General features: G+C 42.6%; 3 protein-coding genes across 5 annotated transcripts in view; 2 read left to right on the forward strand and 1 right to left on the reverse strand.

Annotated features, from left to right (window-relative positions):
* Nucleotides 1-5,050, forward strand: part of nucb1 (nucleobindin 1) — a 32,395-nt gene extending 27,345 nt beyond the window's left edge. The window contains exons 12-14 of one of the 2 annotated variants that reach the window (XM_031904961.1): nucleotides 2,524-2,625; nucleotides 2,831-2,945; nucleotides 3,932-5,050. In XM_031904961.1, the coding sequence (XP_031760821.1) occupies nucleotides 2,524-2,625; nucleotides 2,831-2,945; nucleotides 3,932-4,095 (381 nt within the window). In that variant the 3' untranslated portion in view covers nucleotides 4,096-5,050. 2 annotated transcript variants of the gene reach the window in all.
* The window catches only part of pih1d1 (PIH1 domain containing 1), a 506,577-nt gene that overhangs the window by 430,526 nt on the left and 54,831 nt on the right, over nucleotides 1-21,220 (reverse strand). For both annotated transcript variants that reach the window (XM_031904792.1, XM_031904791.1), the window contains exons 10-11: nucleotides 19,261-19,370; nucleotides 8,472-8,581 (exon numbers count right to left, since the gene is read on the reverse strand). The gene's annotated coding sequence lies outside the window, so the exon portion shown is untranslated. The remainder of the gene's footprint in view (nucleotides 1-8,471; nucleotides 8,582-19,260; nucleotides 19,371-21,220) is intronic.
* Nucleotides 5,438-14,542, forward strand: LOC116412378 (nucleobindin-1-like). Its single transcript, XM_031906545.1, has 4 exons — nucleotides 5,438-5,456; nucleotides 12,872-12,969; nucleotides 13,175-13,289; nucleotides 14,275-14,542. The coding sequence occupies exons 1-4, from the start codon at nucleotides 5,438-5,440 to the stop codon at nucleotides 14,436-14,438; spliced, it is 396 nt and encodes a 131-aa protein (XP_031762405.1). The 3' UTR covers nucleotides 14,439-14,542.

Consider the following 21,220-nt stretch of genomic DNA (forward strand, 5'->3'; position numbering starts at 1 on the left):
ACGCAGCCTGTATTTACAAAACCAGCACATTATACACAGTGAGACGCAGCCTGTATTTACAAAACCAGCACATTATATACAGTGAGACGCAGCCTGTATTTACAAAACCAGTACATTATATACAGTGAGACGCAGCCTGTATTTACAAAACCAGTACATTATATACAGTGAGACGCAGTCTGTATTTACAAAACCAGCACATTATATACAGTGAGACGCAGTCTGTATTTACAAAACCAGCACATTATATACAGTGAGACGCAGCCTGTATTTACAAAACCAGTACATTATATACAGTGAGACGCAGCCTGTATTTACAAAACCAGTACATTATATACAGTGAGACGCAGTCTGTATTTACAAAACCAGCACATTATATACAGTGAGACGCAGCCTGTATTTACAAAACCAGCACATTATATACAGTGAGACGCAGCCTGTATTTACAAAACCAGTACATTATATACAGTGAGACGCAGCCTGTGTTTACAAAACCAGCACATTATATGCAGTGAGACGCAGTCTGTGTTTACAAAACCAGCAAATTATATGCAGTGAGACGCAGCCTGTATTTACAAAACCAGCACATTATATACAGTGAGACGCAGCCTGTATTTACAAAACCAGCACATTATATACAGTGAGACGCAGCCTGTATTTACAAAACCAGCACATTATATGCAGTGAGACGCAGCCTGTATTTACAAAACCAGCACATTATATACAGTGAGACGCAGCCTGTATTTACAAAACCAGCACATTATATGCAGCGAGACGCAGCCTGTATTTACAAAACCAGCACATTATATACAGCGAGACGCAGCCTGTATTTACAAAACCAGCACATTATATACAGTGAGACGCAGCCTGTATTTACAAAACCAGCACATTATACACAGTGAGACGCAGCCTGTATTTACAAAACCAGCACATTATACACAGTGAGACGCAGACTGTATTTATAAAACCAGCACATTATATACAGTAAGACACAGCCTATATTTACAAAACCAGCACACTTCCACTAACTGGCACAGGCACAAGCAACCATAATGGGCAATTTGATAGCTTGGTACCATAAATCAGTGCTGTCCAACTTCTGTTGTACCGAGGGCCGGAATTTTTCCGACCTACGTGGTGGAGGGCCGATAATGGAAGCCAGTTTTGACCACTCCCCTTTTTGAAACCGCACCCACTTGAAACCACACCCATGTTATCACATGACCATACCCATATTAATGGTTGTAGTACAGCAAAAACCTGCCATACTCTGCCTGCCCTACCCTGCCTGTGTGCCATACTCTGCCTGCCCTACCCTGCCTGTGTGTGCCATACTCTGCCTTCCCTACCCTGCCTGTGTGTGCCATACTCTGCCTTCCCTACCCTGCCTGTGTGTGCCATACTCTGCCTTCCCTACCCTGCCTGTGTGTGCCATACTCTGCCTTCCCTACCCTGCCTGTGTGTGCCATACTCTGCCTGCCCTACCCTGCCTGTGCCATACTCTGCCTGCCCTACCCTGCCTGCGTGCCATACTTTCACTGTGTGTGCCATTCTTGGCTGGTTTGTGCCATACTTGGCCTGTGTGTGCCATACTCTGCCTGCCCTACCCTGCCTGTGTGTGCCATACTCTGCCTGCCCTACCCTGCCTGCGTGCCATACTTTCACTGTGTGTGCCATTCCTGGCTGGTTTGTGCCAAACTTGGCCTGTGTGTGCCATACTCTGCCTTCCCTACTCTACCTGTGTGTGCCATACTCTGCCTGTGTGTGCCATACTCTGCCTTCCCTACCCTGCCTGTGTGTGCCATACTCAGCTTGCCCTATGCTGCCTGTGTGTATGGCACACACAGGCAGCCTACAGTGACACAATGCTGGCACTGCTCCTGCAGTCTGCACAATAATTATATATTAAAAAACTTTTTAATTGCAGTACCACCTCAGTATATGTTCTTTTTGTAGTGTGCAGGGATTATTTGTGGGTTTCTACTGCTCCTGAGGTGTGAACAGGGGAACAATGGGGGTGATTACAGCCTGAGCCTGAGGTGTGAACACTGCAGGGGGTGAACAATGCAGAAACTAAAAGGTGTGAACAGTACAGGGGATTACATATTTAAACAATACAGAGGGATTACAGGCTGAATCTGAGGTGTGAGCCATGCAGGGGGGCAGTTAATCTCAGTACTGATACCATTTAGAGTTTACACAAGAGTAAGCCATCAAAGCAGCCAGACAGGTGGGGGGCCACACAGAGGGGGGTCGCGGGCCGCCAGTTGGACAGCACTGCCATAAATCATTAGCTGCCCTTTAAAATTGCAAAAAGAGGATTGGTGGGGGAAAAAAGTCAAAACAGCACCCGAGCGCGTCTCTGACAGACACACTTCCATGTACTGGGACTGGGGGTCAAGGGAGAGTCCAAAAACTAAGGAAGGGGCAAGAATCCCCCCCACTGGGAAAACGAATGAATGTAAATCTTGCAAAATTTTACCTTGCAAAATGTTCAATAAAAACAAAACACTTTCTGCCCAGGAAACTGCGTTAAACCAGCGGGCAGAGGAACTTCGCAAAGAACATGAGCAGTTACAGCAACAGCAGATAGAGCTGGATGCTCAGAAGAAGGAATACCAACAGGTACAGTGACTGCTATCAGGGCAAAATAAAATGGGCACCGTTGGAACATCCCCTTACATACTGAAAGGATCTGTGGTAGGAATATAGATTATTGCACATGAGCCACAAATAACCCCATTGCCACCCAGATGCTGCTCTGAGACCCCAGAAAGGTTAGTTCCACTTTAGTCTGTGCTATTTACATCATGCTTTTGCTTTTCTTCAGGCTGTTATGCAAATGGAACAGAAAAAAGCCCAACAGACGGGAGCTGAAGCTGCTGCTGGTCCAAACGGGGAGCTGAAGTTTCAGCCTGAAGCACCACACGCAGAATCAGAACATGGTAAGTCTCGTCAAACAGACATTTGCCGTGATCGAACCATAGGTTACCTGGCTGTTGGGTTGACCCAGCTGCAAAAGTCTGCATCTTCTCAGGTTAAGGTTGCTGCCCAACAGTTAACTTCATTAACTTCACATCCTTCAAAGATAAGTAAACTTTTAAAAAAAGTGAATTGATGCGATTGTTATTTTAAAAACGTTTGCAATTTACATTCTTAATTTATTTAATTTCAAGAAATTAAGGAATAAAGTACAATTAATATGAATGACTTAGTCACAACAGCTCCATCTGCTTGTCAGTTTGTGACCATGATGTTGTCGGAAAAAGAAAGAGGGCTGATCTGATGTTCTTCTGGTTAGGAAAGTTGTGAGAAACCTCAGATAACATTTCCCACCTCAGATAACATTTCCCACATCTTCCCTAACCAGAAGAGCCAGAACAGACCAACCCTCTTTCTTTCTCCTGAAAACTTCCTTGCCTGGATCATGGTTGGAAACTGACCAGCATGTGGCGCTGTTGTAACAACATTCATTCATATTAAAAGTATATATTTCTCATAGCTGGGAATCTTAAAAAAACATACTGAATGTAAATTGCAAAGCTTCTTAGAATAGCACTATCAATTTTACATTCACTTATGTTGAGAACGTTACATCGGTGTTAGCTGAAACACTTGTATGAACCTCACCGGCTAGATCCTGCAGGGGGCAGTACTATATGCCTCAGATTTTCCAGCCAGTTCACTATGCCTTGCTTGCAACAGATATGTACAATAACAGACTGCTTGTAGTTTAGCTCATAATGCTGCCAGTCGCAGTAAATCTCTATAGGATTTCAGCAATAACTCCCTTGAAGTTCCTCTGCACAAGTAGTGTCACATCAGACATGCCTCCATGTGAGAGAGCGGTCACATTATGGTAGCCTTTCCAGTAGTCACCTGCTAGTCTTAATCTGGGGATCAAGTATATTAAATCTGCTTATTCCTACAGCCAAACCAGTGGAAGAGCAACCCAAACTAGCAGAACAGCAACAGAAATCAGACGTTCATCCTGCAGCCCCAGGAGAGGCAGACGGTCACCCAGCCGGACAGAAGGAGCCTGAGGTACCTCACAGCCAAGGACAAGACCAGCAAGCACATCCTGGTCAGCCATAGGGGGAAAACCCAAAGAGGACAGTGTGTGGAGGCACAGACCAGGCAAATCTCTAAGCAGATATGCTGAGAAGATCCTTCTTGCTCGGCCTGCCACCCTCCTGAAACTGAAAGTCAAGGGACGTGCAATCAACCTCTGGGTGAATACTGTACATCAGGGCTAAACACTCACATGTAAAAAAACAAAAATAAAGAAATAAAAGCTAAAACAAATGTGGGACCAGAGGTCACTTAAACCCATGTAAAGCACCTTTTGCTATCATGGCTTTTTAGTGATTTGATGTTTTTGGCACATGCTGCAAATCTGGCATAAAGCTGTGGCTGTTCCCTAATGTACCATCTCCTCCGGTACAGCGAGAATGGCTTATGTACTAACATGGTGCAATGATTCTCTACTGCAATATCTATGAACCCCCAGAGAACTGCATTTGATCAGGGAAAGCCGATTGGTTAGTATGTCCGTGTTACTCCATAAGCTCTACAATATGTTCTGTAGTATTCTTCTAGCAATCTCATTATACTGTAAATGGGACTGGCCTTTTTATGACAGAGGCCTTCTGATAACAGGGATTTCAGTCTCGGGGCCTCAAGCTGTTGTTATACTACTACTCCCAGCATGTCGGCTGCTTTCAGCTGCCATTAAGGACTGGAAGCGCTAGTTCAACAATTCCTTTGACGCCTTGATATATGACATCACTGTTTATTTTTCTTACACCTTTGAGTAAGTGGTTACTCAAGGTACGCCATTGTCTCAGTGCTGATATCCTCTCTCTCTCTCTCGCTCGCTCTCTTTCTCTCTCGCTCTCACAGGAGCTGTATTTAGGAAGAGGAGATGGTACATGGGTTAAGGTTTTTGTTACCCTTTAATTTGTTCCTCCCTTCTGTACTACTTTGTTGTTTTTAAAATCCCCAAGTGTTGTTTTAAAGTGTATTAAAGGGAAATCGTATTGAAAATTGAGTTTCTTATATCAAATTTTTTGTTTGTGTTTCATCAGGATCAGTGTTAGTATTACTTGCCCCAGGCAGTCCCTGGACAAATGATGTTGAGGCATTTGAGGTACACTAATGGTTTTGCCCCTTTGGACCACGTCGGCAGCATATTGGCTTGTGTATATAGGGGCCTTCCAATGTGTCTTGACTGATTTTTCAGTCAGATATCTATTGGGCAGATTAGATTCCACTGGGAAAGACTGTATTGGTGCACAAGCCCATATTATGCATATTAAGATCCAATCAAACCATCAGATGAGCCTGATATGCCCAGCACGAGTGACCCAATCAGGCAAAATACTGCTCATCTAGAGACCTCACCAAACGACTAAATCTTTGCCCAATATGGACACCCATGTGCTGGGCCATATCAGGTAAATCTGTTTGGCCCCAGCTTAAAGGAGACATATCCTATAAAAATTAAGAATGTACCAGTGAATTATACTCCTCTAGATATAGAAGGATTGTGCTTAAAAAGTTGTGTTTTGGACTGATTTATTGAGAAATTCCACAAAAACTCCACTAGCCCCGCCCATCTGTTCCACTTCCTGCTGGCTGAATTTCTTGGATGAGCTGGGGAGCCGGCGGCCCTCCGTACACTGCACTGTAGGATAGGAACCAATCAGCAGCTAGGCTGACCTGATAGGGAACTGAAGCCTGTCTTTGCTTGTGTGAGTGCATGGCTGTGATTGGCTCTCCCCCTCCTACTGTGCTTCTGGCAGGGACCGTTAGGACACGCCCACTCTCCATTTCAAACTCTGACAGAGAAGTGATAGGATCTATAAAGGGGCCATTTTTACAGATAGGATTAATTTTTTTTATTCATAATTGCCTAGAAAATTAGTGTTTTTCCCATTCATCCAATATGTCTCCTTTAAAGCAAGATCTTTATCACAGGTGATGAGCATAGGAAACATGTGAACTCCCCCCCCGCTATTGCCATTAGGCAGTTGGAAGGTACCAGAGCCCGTGCAGCATAGTAACTACAAAGCAGAGGGGGGGGTTAGGGATTGAGAAAGGAGGAAATACCATTTACCTGACCTTTACTGAATCTGAAATGTATCTACATCTTGGCTTGTTAGAGTACAGGTATCGGACCCCTTAGCTGGAAACCCATTATCCAGAAAGTTCCAAATTACGGAAAGGCCATCTCCCATAGACTCAATTTTAATTAAAGAATTTAATGTTTAAATATTTTTTTTAATAGACTTAAGGTAGGAGATCTGAATTAAGGAAAGACCCCTTATCCGGAAAACCCCAGGTCCTGAGCATTCTGGATAATGGGTCCCATACCTGTTCCTCAAGGATGTCGTCATTGAAAAAGTCTGTGTGGGATTTGGGAAATAGCACCACCTCCTTCCAGCACCAAGTTGTTTCCAAGTGATTCAGGTGTCTGCTAATCTATGGAGCCACTGGGCTTTAAAAAGAATATATATATTTCCCTTGGTTTTGGAACGTGTATATATTTCACCTCTGGCCTGGGGTAGGCCGTGTTAATAAAAGCTGGAAGCTAGAGCCCAAGGGAATGTTGTGTTTGTGTGTCAGTGATGTTTTTGGCCATTTGTTTCTTGCAGGGTTAGTTCCCATTTGAGTTACTTTTAGTATGTTACAGACTGTCCTATTCTTAGCAACCTTTAATTGGCCTTCATTTTTCATAGTTTTTGAATTATTTTCCTTCCTCTTCTGCCTCTTTCACATGGGGGTCGCTGACCCCAGCAGCAAAAATAACTATCACTCTGTGAGGCTACAACTGTATTGTTCGTTCTTATTCCTTATCTTTCTATTCAGACCCTCTCATATCCACCTTCCAGTGTTTCATTCAAACCACTGCCTAGTCGCTACGGTAAATTGTCCCCTGGCAACCAGACAGCTGCTGATATTCCAGACTGGATTGCTGCTAAACAAAAAGTCTAATAATTAAAAAACCACGAATAACTGCATATTTTTAAACTATCACCGTCAGCATTATAAGAAAAGTTAATCAAAGGTGAACTACTCCTTTCTCCAAAGAATATGTCTGGATACAGGGGTTATGTTTACCAAGGGTATTCCGGATAAGGGGTCTTTCCGTTATTTGGATCTCCATACCTTAACTCTACTAAAAAATCAATAAAACATTAAACCCAATAGGATTGTTTTGTCTCTAATAAGGATTATTTACATTATTCCTTTAAATGACAAGTAATTATATAATGTCATAATGAAAAGTGATTAAAATACAATGTTGCCCTGCTATGTAAAAGTTGCCCGTTTACTTCAGAAACACTACCATAGTTAGGATAAACAAAGTTGCTGTGTGGCCAAGGAGGCAGCTATTCAAGCTAGAAAAAGGCAAAAAAGAGAAAATGCAGAGGTTACATAGCAGATAACAAACACACTCTGCAGAATACAATGGCAATATACAGAGCTTGTCTTCTGCTATGTAACCTGTTCCTGCCCACATGTCAGTGTCTGTCTCCATCCCCCATGTAATGCTTCTCGTATCAGGCTTTCCCATTCCCCATGCGTCGCCCCCTGCTGCTGCCACACACACACGGCCCAGTGCCCTCATTGGGGTCACTTCCCTGGGCTGCCATCAGGGGGGCGAGAGGGTAGTGTTGTGCCGGGCCCGGGAAAATCTTCCCTAACTGCCAAATAGAGCCTCCTATAGGCTGCCAGTCCAAATAAGGGCTACCTAAAAACCAATCACAGCCCTTATTTGGTGGTAAGACCCCCTAACTGTACAAAGACCCCCAGAAAAGCACATATTTTTGGGAAGGACACATTCTGATGAATCTAAAATAGCTAAAGATGTCTTTCTGCACCAAACGACAAAGCTTTCCTAAACTTAGCGGTATTTATGCCATTTCTAAAAATTGCCTAAAAATGTTACAATTTGCCGCATTTAACTCACACGTGATGGGGTGACATGATGCCCAATATGCACAGATGTACCAAAGCAGGCGGCATCCATGGCCCCCGAATGATAATAGCGCACAATTGTACTGACAGCACACTTCCACTAACTGTCACAGCAACCATAATGGGCAATTTGATAGCTTGGTATCATAAATCATTAGCTGCCCTTTAAAATGGCAAAAAGAGGATTGGTGGGGAAATGTGAATGCAGCCACTGAAAAAGTCAAAACAGCACCCGAGTGCGTCTCTGACAGACACGCTTCCATGTACTGGGACTGGGGGTCAAGGGAGAGTCCAAAAACTAAGGAAGGGGCAAGAATCCCCCCCCCCACTGGGAAAACGAATGAATGTAAATCTTACAACTCCGAATGCAAATTTCAATAAAAACAACACATTGAGCAAAAAAAAACAAAAAAAAACAAAACATCGGAGGAACGATCTCATGCGGGAATCGAACCCTAACCCTGGATTCCCAGCCCACCCAACCTTACCAGGGTGTCGCCCCAGTCCAATTGAGCTATCCTTCCTCTCAACTGTAGTAGGTGCTTTTTGGTCTGTTGTCCTAGCGTGTTGTCCGTTACAGAAGAGCAGTTGGCATCTTCTGTGGAAATGAAACATGCCGGCTTAAAGCCTGTGTAACTAGGGGGACTGTCTCATAAGTAGAGAGTTTGTGCGCAGCTCTATGTTTAACATCGAAATAGGCAAAAAAAATCTTTTTGAAAAACGTTTGACCTGAAAGCAGTGGCTTGTGTGCCCATCCCAGCTGGACCCAATAAAGAAAATCTTCTTGCGTCAACTCCACTGACACCCAATGCACTGAATTTTAAACTTATTTCTAAGGGTTTCAAAAATATTTACGGTACCAAGTACATTTACCATTTACACAACACACAGCAGGTTCAGTTTCATCAGAAGCACAGAAATGCCAACTAACCCCATGTGACTACGGTCATAGTGATCCAATTCTGCATTATTTAAAATCTAATACAGGTATGGGATCCCTTATGTGGAAACCCAATATCCAGAAAGTTCCGAATTACTGAAAGCCTGTCTCCCATAGACCCCATTTTAATTAAATAATTCAGATTTTTAATATTTATTTCCTTTTTCTCTGTAAAAATAAAACAGTGCTTTGTACTTGATCCCAACTAAGATTTAATTAATCCTTACCGGATGCAAAATAATCCTATTGGGTTTAATTAATGTTTTATTGATTTCTTAGTAGACTTAAGGTATGGAGATCGAAATTATGGCAAGACCCCGTACTGGGAGTTGCATGTAAAAATCTCTCATAGCGATTGCAGAACGTAACACTGATGGGCAGGGACACTGTAGGATTGGGTGCAGGGAGTTGTTGCAGGAGAAAATACCAAAATAAAACAGTTTAGGTGTCAAAGTACAAGTTACAGGGAGTTGCGTGTAAAACAAAACGCCTCATAGCTGCTGTTTAACTTTCAGAACCTGATCAAGTAAATAAACAATATAACTATATATAACAGGAACCTAACATGGATGCAGGGAGTTGCAAGCAAATAACACACAGTTATCATTTAATTATCATTAGGTTCAGTTTATGGCAGAAAAATTACTAACAAAAAAAGCACATCATATACAATGAGACACAGTCTATATTTACAAAACCAGCACATTATATACAGTGAGATGCAGTCTGTATTTACAAAACCAGTACATTATATACAGTGAGACGCAGCCTGTATTTACACAACCAGTACATTATATACAGCGAGACGCAGCCTGTATTTACAAAACCAGCACATTATATACAGTGGGATGCAGCCTGTATTTACACAACCAGTACATTATATACAGCGAGACGCAGCCTGTATTTACACAACCAGCACATTATATACAGCGAGACGCAGCCTGTATTTACAAAACCAGTACATTATATACAATGAGACACAGTCTATATTTACAAAACCAGTACATTATATACAGCGAGACGCAGCCTGTATTTACAAAACCAGTACATTATATACAGTGAGACGCAGCCTGTATTTACAAAACCAGTACATTATATACAGTGAGACGCAGTCTGTATTTACAAAACCAGCACATTATATACAGCGAGACGCAGCCTGTATTTACAAAACCAGCACATTATATACAGTGGGATGCAGCCTGTATTTACACAACCAGTACATTATATACAGCGAGACGCAGCCTGTATTTACAAAACCAACACATTATATACAGTGGGATGCAGCCTGTATTTACACAACCAGCACATTATATACAGCGAGACGCAGCCTGTATTTACAAAACCAGTACATTATATACAGTGAGACGCAGCCTGTATTTACAAAACCAGTACATTATATACAGTGAGACGCAGTCTGTATTTACAAAACCAGCACATTATATACAGTGAGACGCAGCCTGTATTTACAAAACCAGCACATTATACACAGTGAGACGCAGTCTGTATTTACAAAACCAGCACATTATATACAGTGAGACGCAGCCTGTATTTACAAAACCAGCACATTATACACAGTGAGACGCAGCCTGTATTTACAAAACCAGCACATTATATACAGTGAGACGCAGCCTGTATTTACAAAACCAGTACATTATACACAGTGAGACGCAGTCTGTATTTACAAAACCAGTACATTATATACAGTGAGACGCAGTCTGTATTTACAAAACCAGCACATTATATACAGTGAGACGCAGTCTGTATTTACAAAACCAGTACATTATATACAGTGAGACGCAGCCTGTATTTACAAAACCAGTACATTATATACAGTGAGACGCAGTCTGTATTTACAAAACCAGCACATTATATACAGTGAGACGCAGTCTGTATTTACAAAACCAGCACATTATACACAGCGAGACGCAGCCTGTATTTACAAAACCAGCACATTATACACAGCGAGACGCAGCCTGTATTTACAAAACCAGCACATTATATACAGCGAGACGCAGCCTGTATTTACAAAACCAGCACATTATATACAGCGAGACGCAGCCTGTATTTACAAAACCAGCACATTATATACAGCGAGACGCAGCCTGTATTTACAAAACCAGCACATTATATGCAGTGAGACGCAGCCTGTATTTACAAAACCAGCACATTATATACAGTGAGACGCAGCCTGTATTTACAAAACCAGCACATTATATACAGTGAGACGCAGCCTGTATTTACAAAACCAGCACATTATATACAGCGAGACGCAGCCTGTATTTACAAAACCAGCACATTATATACAGCGAGACGCAGCCTGTATTTACAAAACCAGCACATTATATACAGTGAGACGCAGCCTGTATTTACAAAACCAGCACATTATATACAGTGAGACGCAGCCTGTATTTACAAAACCAGCACATTATACACAGTGAGACGCAGACTGTATTTATAAAACCAGCACATTATATACAGTAAGACACAGCCTATATTTACAAAACCAGCACACTTCCACTAACTGGCACAGGCACAAGCAACTATAATGGGCAATTTGATAGCTTGGTACCATAAATCAGTGCTGTCCAACTTCTGTTGTACCGAGGGCCGGAATTTTTCCGACCTACGTGGTGGAGGGCCGATAATGGAAGCCAGTTTTGACCACTCCCCTTTTTGAAACCGCACCCACTTGAAACCACACCCATGTTATCACATTACCATACCCATATTAATGGTTGTAGTACAGCAAAAACCTGCCATACTCTGCCTGCCCTACCCTGCCTGTGTGCCATACTCTGCCTGCCCTACCCTGCCTGTGTGTGCCATACTCTGCCTTCCCTACCCTGCCTGTGTGTGCCATACTCTGCCTTCCCTACCCTGCCTGTGTGTGCCATACTCTGCCTTCCCTACCCTGCCTGTGTGTGCCATACTCTGCCTTCCCTACCCTGCCTGTGTGTGCCATACTCTGCCTGCCCTACCCTGCCTGTGTGTGCCATACTCTGCCTGCCCTACCCTGCCTGCGTGCCATACTTTCACTGTGTGTGCCATTCCTGGCTGGTTTGTGCCAAACTTGGCCTGTGTGTGCCATACTCTGCCTTCCCTACTCTACCTGTGTGTGCCATACTCTGCCTGTGTGTGCCATACTCTGCCTTCCCTACTCTACCTGTGTGTGCCATACTCTGCCTGTGTGTGCCATACTCTGCCTTCCCTACCCTGCCTGTGTGTGCCATACTCAGCTTGCCCTATGCTGCCTGTGTGTATGGCACACACAGGCAGCCTACAGTGACACAATGCTGGCACTGCTCCTGCAGTCTGCACAATAATTATATATTAAAAAACTTTTTAATTGCAGTACCACCTCAGTATATGTTCTTTTTGTAGTGTGCAGGGATTATTTGTGGGTTTCTACTGCTCCTGAGGTGTGAACAGGGGAACAATGGGGGTGATTACAGCCTGAGCCTGAGGTGTGAACACTGCAGGGGGTGAACAATGCAGAAACTAAAAGGTGTGAACAGTACAGGGGATTACATATTTAAACAATACAGAGGGATTACAGGCTGAATCTGAGGTGTGAGCCATGCAGGGGGGCAGTTAATCTCAGTACTGATACCATTTAAAACTTACACAAGAGTAAGCCATCAAAGCAGCCAGACAGGTGGGGGGCCACACAGAGGGGGGTCGCGGGCCGCCAGTTGGACAGCACTGCCATAAATCATTAGCTGCCCTTTAAAATTGCAAAAAGAGGATTGGTGGGGGAAAAAAGTCAAAACAGCACCCGAGCGCGTCTCTGACAGACACACTTCCATGTACTGGGACTGGGGGTCAAGGGAGAGTCCAAAAACTAAGGAAGGGGCAAGAATCCCCCCCACTGGGAAAACGAATGAATGTAAATCTTGCAAAATTTTACCTTGCAAAATGTTCAATAAAAACAAAACACTTTCTGCCCAGGAAACTGCGTTAAACCAGCGGGCAGAGGAACTTCGGAACATGAGCAGTTACAGCAACAGCAGATAGAGCTGGATGCTCAGAAGAAGGAATACCAACAGGTACAGTGACTGCTACCAGGGCAAAATAAAATGGGCACCGTTGGAACATCCCCTTACATACTGAAAGGATCTGTGGTAGGAATATAGATTATTGCACATGAGCCACAAATAACCCCATTGCCACCCAGATGCTGCTCTGAGACCCCAGAAAGGTTAGTTCCACTTTAGTCTGTGCTATTTACGTCATGCTCTTGCTTTTCTTCAGGCTGTTATGCAAATGGAACAGAAAAAAGCCCAACAGACGGGAGCTGAAGCTGCTGCTGGTCCAAACGGGGAGCTGAAGTTTCAGCCTGAAGCACCACACGCAGAATCAGAACATGGTAAGTCTCGTCAAACAGACATTTACAGTGATCGAACATAGGTTCCCTGGCTGTTGGGTTGACCCAGCTGCAAAAGTCTGCATCTTCTCAGGTTAAGGTTGCTGCCCAACAGTTAACTTCATTAACTTCACATCCTTCAAAGATAAGTAAACTTTTAAAAAAAGTGAATTGATGCGATTGTTATTTTAAAAACGTTTGCAATTTACATTCTTAATTTATTTAATTTCAAGAAATTAAGGAATAAAGTACAATTAATATGAATGACTTAGTCACAACAGCTCCATCTGCTGGTCAGTTTGTGACCATGATGTTGTCGGAAAAAGAAAGAGGGCTGATCTGATGTTCTTCTGGTTAGGAAAGTTGTGAGAAACCTCAGATAACATTTCCCACCTCAGATAACATTTCCCACATCTTCCCTAACCAGAAGAGCCAGAACAGACCAACCCTCTTTCTTTCTCCTGAAAACTTCCTTGACTGGATCATGGTTGGAAACTGACCAGCATGTGGCGCTGTTGTAACAACATTCATTCATATTAAAAGTATATATTTCTCATAGCTGGGAATCTTAAAAAAACATACTGAATGTAAATTGCAAAGCTTCTTAGAATAGCACTATCAATTTTACATTCACTTATGTTGAGAACGTTACATCGGTGTTAGCTGAAACACTTGTATGAACCTCACCGGCTAGATCCTGCAGGGGGCAGTACTATATGCCTCAGATTTTCCAGCCAGTTCACTATGCCTTGCTTGCAACAGATATGTACAATGACAGACTGCTTGTAGTTTAGCTCATAATGCTGCCAGTCGCAATAAATCACTATAGGATTTCAGCAATAACTCCCTTGAAGTTCCTCTGCACAAGTAGTGTCACATCAGACATGCCTCCATGTGAGAGAGCGGTCACATTATGGTAGCCTTTCCAGTAGTCACCTGCTAGTCTTAATCTGGGGATCAAGTATATTAAATCTGCTTATTCCTACAGCCAAACCAGTGGAAGAGCAACCCAAACTAGCAGAACAGCAACAGAAATCAGACGTTCATCCTGCAGCCCCAGGAGAGGCAGACGGTCACCCAGCCGGACAGAAGGAGCCTGAGGTACCTCACAGCCAAGGACAAGACCAGCAAGCACATCCTGGTCAGCCATAGGGGGAAAACCCAAAGAGGACAGTGTGTGGAGGCACAGACCAGGCAAATCTCTAAGCAGATATGCTGAGAAGATCCTTCTTGCTCGGCCTGCCACCCTCCTGAAACTGACAGTCAAGGGACGTGCAATCAACCTCTGGGTTAATACTGTACATCAGGGCTAAACACTCACATGTAAAAAAACAAAAATAAAGAAATAAAAGCTAAAACAAATGTGGGACCAGAGGTCACTTAAACCCATGTAAAGCACCTTTTGCTATCATGGCTTTTTAGTGATTTGATGTTTTTGGCAAATGCTGCAAATCTGGCATAAAGCTGTGGCTGTTCCCTAATGTACCATCTCCTCCGGTACAGCGAGAATGGCTTATGTACTAACATGGTGCAATGATTCTCTACTGCAATATCTATGAACCCCCAGAGAACTGCATTTGATCAGGGAAAGCTGATTGGTTAGTATGTCCATGTTACTCCATAAGCTCTACAATATGTTCTGTAGTATTCTTCTAGCAATCTCATTATACTGTAAATGGGACTGGCCTTTTTATGACAGAGGCCTTCTGATAACAGGGATTTCAGTCTCGGGGCCTCAAGCTGTTGTTATACTACTACTCCCAGCATGTCGGCTGCTTTCAGCTGCCATTAAGTACTGGAAGCGCTAGTTCAACAATTCCTTTGACGCCTTGATATATGACATCACTGTTTATTTTTCTTACACCTTTGAGTAAGTGGTTACTCAAGGTACGCCATTGTCTCAGCTCTGATATCCTCTCTCTCTCTCGCTCACTCTCTTTCTCTCTCGCTCTCACAGGAGCTGTATTTAGGAAGAGGAGATGGTACATGGGTTAAGGTTTTTGTTACCCTTTAATTTGTTCCTCCCTTCTGTACTACTTTGTTGTTTTTAAAATCCCCAAGTGTTGTTTTAAAGTGTATTAAAGGGAAATCGTATTGAAAATTGAGTTTTTTATATCAACTTTTTTGTTTGTGTTTCATCAGGATCAGTGTTAGTATTACTTGCCCCAGGCAGTCCCTGGACAAATGATGTTGAGGCATTTGAGGCACACTAATGGTTTTGCCCCTCTGGACCACGTCGGCAGCATATTGGCTTGTGTATATAGGGGCCTTCCAATGTGTCTTGACTGATTTTTCAGTCAGATATCTATTGGGCAGATTAGATTCCACTGGGAAAGACTGTATTGGTGCACAAGCCCATATTATGCATATTAAGATCCAATCAAACCATCAGATCAGCCTGATATGCCCAGCACGAGTGACCCAATCAGGCAAAATACTGCTCATCTAGAGACCTCACCAAACGACTAAATCTTTGCCCAATATGGACACCCATGTGCTGGGCCATATCAGGTAAATCTGTTTGGCCCCAGCTTAAAGGAGACATATCCTATAAAAATTAAGAATGTACCAGTGAATTATACTCCTCTAGATATAGAAGGATTGTGCTTAAAAAGTTGTGTTTTGGACTGATTTATTGAGAAATTCCACAAAAACTCCACTAGCCCCGCCCATCTGTTCCACTTCCTGCTGGCTGAATTTCTTGGATGAGCTGGGGAGCCGGCGGCCCTCCGTACACTGCACTGTAGGATAGGAACCAATCAGCAGCTAGGCTGACCTGATAGGGAACTGAAGCCTGTCTTTGCTTGTGTGAGTGCATGGCTGTGATTGGCTCTCCCCCTCCTACTGTGCTTCTGGCAGGGACCGTTAGGACACGCCCACTCTCCATTTCAAACTCTGACAGAGAAGTGATAGGATCTATAGGGAGCTCCAATAAAGGGGCCATTTTTACAGATAGGATTAATTTTTTTTATTCATAATTGCCTAGAAAATTAGTGTTTTTCCCATTCATCCAATATGTCTCCTTTAAAGCAAGATCTTTATCACAGGTGATGAGCATAGGAAACATGTGAACTCCCCCCCCCGCTATTGCCATTAGGCAGTTGGAAGGTACCAGAGCCCGTGCAGCATAGTAACTACAAAGCAGAGGGGGGGTTAGGGATTGAGAAAGGAGGAAATACCATTTACCTGACCTTTACTGAATCTGAAATGTATCTACATCTTGGCTTGTTAGAGTACAGGTATCGGACCCCTTAGCTGGAAACCCATTATCCAGAAAGTTCCAAATTACGGAAAGGCCATCTCCCATAGACTCAATTTTAATTAAAGAATTTAATGTTTAAATATTTTTTTTAATAGACTTAAGGTAGGAGATCTGAATTAAGGAAAGACCCCTTATCCGGAAAACCCCAGGTCCTGAGCATTCTGGATAATGGGTCCCATACCTGTTCCTCAAGGATGTCGTCATTGAAAAAGTCTGTGTGGGATTTGGGAAATAGCACCACCTCCTTCCAGCACCAAGTTGTTTCCAAGTGATTCAGGTGTCTGCTAATCTATGGAGCCACTGGGCTTTAAAAAGAATATATATATTTCCCTTGGTTTTGGAACGTGTATATATTTCACCTCTGGCCTGGGGTAGGCCGTGTTAATAAAAGCTGGAAGCTAGAGCCCAAGGGAATGTTGTGTTTGTGTGTCAGTGATGTTTTTGGCCATTTGTTTCTTGCAGGGTTAGTTCCCATTTGAGTTACTTTTAGTATGTTACAGACTGTCCTATTCTTAGCAACCTTTAATTGGCCTTCATTTTTCATTGTTTTTGAATTATTTGCCTTCCTCTTCTGCCTCTTTCACATGGGGGTCGCTGACCCCAGCAGCAAAAATAACTATCACTCTGTGAGGCTACAACTGTATTGTTCGTTCTTATTCCTTATCTTTCTATTCAGACCCTCTCATATCCACCTTCCAGTGTTTCATTCAAACCACTGCCTAGTCGCTACGGTAAATTGTCCCCTGGCAACCAGACAGCTGCTGATATTCCAGACTGGATTGCTGCTAAACAAAAAGTCTAATAATTCAAAAACCACGAATAACTGCATATTTTTAAACTATCACCGTCAGCATTATAAGAAAAGTTAATCAAAGGTGAACTACTCCTTTCTCCAAAGAATATGTCTGGATACTGTATGTTATTTTGTTTTTTAATAACTAACACTAATGGTTTTTAGTCTGATCTAAAGCTTGGCTCAATCCCTTCACTCTGTACATTGCTGTGAATAATGAGCTTCCCTGTGGCCTATAGGTTACATAACTTTAGCTGATAAATCATAGCAAAGTACAGTACATTCACTGATTGTGCACAGGAGAATGCATTTCATTTAGCAGGCTCACTAAATAGGACAGTCACAGCATTTGGGGTAGAACACCTAGAGTAGGTATATAGCCTTGTTGGCTAGCTAATGCTGCTGGGAGCTATAGTTTAGCAACAGCTATAGAAGCAGAGATTTGGTGCAGTTTCTTGTGTAGTTTGTGCAATATGGATGTTCTGTCGCAGCAGCAGAATCTGTTGGGAGCTAGCCCATCTCAAGATTGCCGCAATACAATAATGGGGTGCAGGGGTTATGTTTACCAAGGGTATTCCGGATAAGGGGTCTTTCCGTTATTTGGATCTCCATACCTTAACTCTACTAAAAAATCAATAAAACATTAAACCCAATAGGATTGTTTTGTCTCTAATAAGGATTATTTACATTATTCCTTTAAATGACAAGTAATTATATAATGTCATAATGAAAAGTGATTAAAATACAATGTTGCCCTGCTATGTAAAAGTTGCCCGTTTACTTCAGAAACACTACCATAGTTAGGATAAACAAAGTTGCTGTGTGGCCAAGGAGGCAGCTATTCAAGCTAGAAAAAGGCAAAAAAGAGAAAATGCAGAGGTTACATAGCAGATAACAAACACACTCTGCAGAATACAATGGCAATATACAGAGCTTGTCTTCTGCTATGTAACCTGTTCCTGCCCACATGTCAGTGTCTGTCTCCATCCCCCATGTAATGCTTCTCGTATCAGGCTTTCCCATTCCCCATGCGTCGCCCCCTGCTGCTGCTGCCACACACACGGCCCAGTGCCCTCATTGGGGTCACTTCCCTGGGCTGCCATCAGGGGGGCGAGAGGGTAGTGTTGTGCCGGGCCCAGGAAAATCTTCCCTAACTGCCAAATAGAGCCTCCTATAGGCTGCCAGTCCAAATAAGGGCTACCTAAAAACCAATCACAGCCCTTATTTGGTGGTAAGACCCCCTAACTGTACAAAGACCCCCAGAAAAGCACATATTTTTGGGAAGGACACATTCTGATGAATCTAAAATAGCTAAAGATGTCTTTCTGCACCAAACGACAAAGCTTTCCTAAACTTAGCGGTATTTATGCCATTTCTAAAAATTGCCTAAAAATGTTACAATTTGCCGCATTTAACTCACACGTGATGGGGTGACATGATGCCCAATATGCACAGATGTACCAAAGCAGGCGGCATCCATGGCCCCCGAATGATAATAGCGCACAATTGTACTGACAGCACACTTCCACTAACTGTCACAGCAACCATAATGGGCAATTTGATAGCTTGGTATCATAAATCATTAGCTGCCCTTTAAAATGGCAAAAAGAGGATTGGTGGGGAAATGTGAATGCAGCCACTGAAAAAGTCAAAACAGCACCCGAGCGCGTCTCTGACAGACACACTTCCATGTACTGGGACTGGGGGTCAAGGGAGAGTCCAAAAACTAAGGAAGGGGCAAGAATCCCCCCCCCCCCACTGGGAAAACGAATGAATGTAAATCTTACAACTCCGAATGCAAATTTCAATAAAAACAACACATTGAGCAAAAAAAAACAAAAAAAAAACAAAACATCGGAGGAACGATCTCATGCGGGAATCGAACCCTAACCCTGGATTCCCAGCCCACCCAACCTTACCAGGGTGTCGCCCCAGTCCAATTGAGCTATCCTTCCTCTCAACTGTAGTAGGTGCTTTTTGGTCTGTTGTCCTAGCGTGTTGTCCGTTACAGAAGAGCAGTTGGCATCTTCTGTGGAAATGAAACATTCCGGCTTAAAGCCTGTGTAACTAGGGGGACTGTCTCATAAGTAGAGAGTTTGCGCGCAGCTCTATGTTTAACATCGAAATAGGCAAAAAAAAATCTTTTTGAAAAACGTTTGACCTGAAAGCAGTGGCTTGTGTGCCCATCCCAGCTGGACCCAATAAAGAAAATCTTCTTGCGTCAACTCCACTGACACCCAATGCACTGAATTTTAAACTTATTTCTAAGGGTTTCAATAATATTTACGGTACCAAGTACATTTACCATTTACACAACACACAGCAGGTTCAGTTTCATCAGAAGCACAGAAATGCCAACTAACCCCATGTGACTAGGGTCATAGTGATCCAATTCTGCATTATTTAAAATCTAATACAGGTATGGGATCCCTTATGTGGAAAACCAATATCCAGAAAGCTCCGAATTACTGAAAGCCTGTCTCCCATAGACCCCATTTTAATTAAATAATTCAGATTTTTATTATTTATTTCCTTTTTCTCTGTAAAAATAAAACAGTGCTTTGTACTTGATCCCAACTAAGATTTAATTAATCCTTACCGGATGCAAAATAATCCTATTGGGTTTAATTAATGTTTTATTGATTTCTTAGTAGACTTAAGGTATGGAGATCGAAATTATGGCAAGACCCCGTACTGGGAGTTGCATGTAAAAATCTCTCATAGCGATTGCAGAACGTAACACTGATGGGCAGGGACACTGTAGGATTGGGTGCAGGGAGTTGTTGCAGGAGAAAATACCAAAATAAAACAGTTTAGGTGTCAAAGTACAAGTTACAGGGAGTTGCGTGTAAAACAAAACGCCTCATAGCTGCTGTTTAACTTTCAGAACCTGATCAAGTAAATAAACAATATAACTATATATAACAGGAACCTAACATGGATGCAGGGAGTTGCAAGCAAATAACACACAGTTATCATTTAATTATCATTAGGTTCAGTTTATGGCAGAAAAATTACTTACAAAAAAAGCACATCATATACAATGAGACACAGTCTATATTTACAAAACCAGCACATTATATACAGTGAGATGCAGTCTGTATTTACAAAACCAGTACATTATATACAGTGAGACGCAGCCTGTATTTACACAACCAGTACATTATATACAGCGAGACGCAGCCTGTATTTACAAAACCAGCACATTATATACAGTGGGATGCAGCCTGTATTTACACAACCAGTACATTATATACAGCGAGACGCAGCCTGTATTTACAAAACCAACACATTATATACAGTGGGATGCAGCCTGTATTTACACAACCAGCACATTATATACAGCGAGACGCAGCCTGTATTTACAAAACCAGTACATTATATACAGTGAGACGCAGCCTGTATTTACAAAACCAGTACATTATATACAGTGAGACGCAGCCTGTATTTACAAAACCAGTACATTATATACAGTGAGACGCAGTCTGTATTTACAAAACCAGCACATTATATACAGCGAGACGCAGCCTGTATTTACAAAACCAGCACATTATATACAATGAGACGCAGCCTGTATTTACAAAACCAGCACATTATACACAGTGAGACGCAGCCTGTATTTACAAAACCAGCACATTATATACAGTGAGACGCAGCCTGTATTTACAAAACCAGTACATTATACACAGTGAGACGCAGTCTGTATTTACAAAACCAGTACATTATATACAGTGAGACGCAGCCTGTATTTACAAAACCAGTACATTATATACAGTGAGACGCAGTCTGTATTTACAAAACCAGCACATTATATACAGTGAGACGCAGCCTGTATTTACAAAACCAGCACATTATACACAGTGAGACGCAGTCTGTATT

The sequence above is a fragment of the Xenopus tropicalis genome, chromosome 7, assembly GCF_000004195.4.
Source record: "Xenopus tropicalis strain Nigerian chromosome 7, UCB_Xtro_10.0, whole genome shotgun sequence".
In the NCBI taxonomy this organism is placed as follows: domain Eukaryota; kingdom Metazoa; phylum Chordata; class Amphibia; order Anura; family Pipidae; genus Xenopus; species Xenopus tropicalis.

Coding starts and splice junctions, on each gene's coding strand:
- LOC116412378 (XM_031906545.1), top strand. Junction 12,970..13,174: donor AGAAGAAGGAATACCAACAG/GTACAGTGACTG, acceptor GCTTTTCTTCAG/GCTGTTATGCAAATGGAACA. Junction 13,290..14,274: donor ACACGCAGAATCAGAACATG/GTAAGTCTCGTC, acceptor TTATTCCTACAG/CCAAACCAGTGGAAGAGCAA.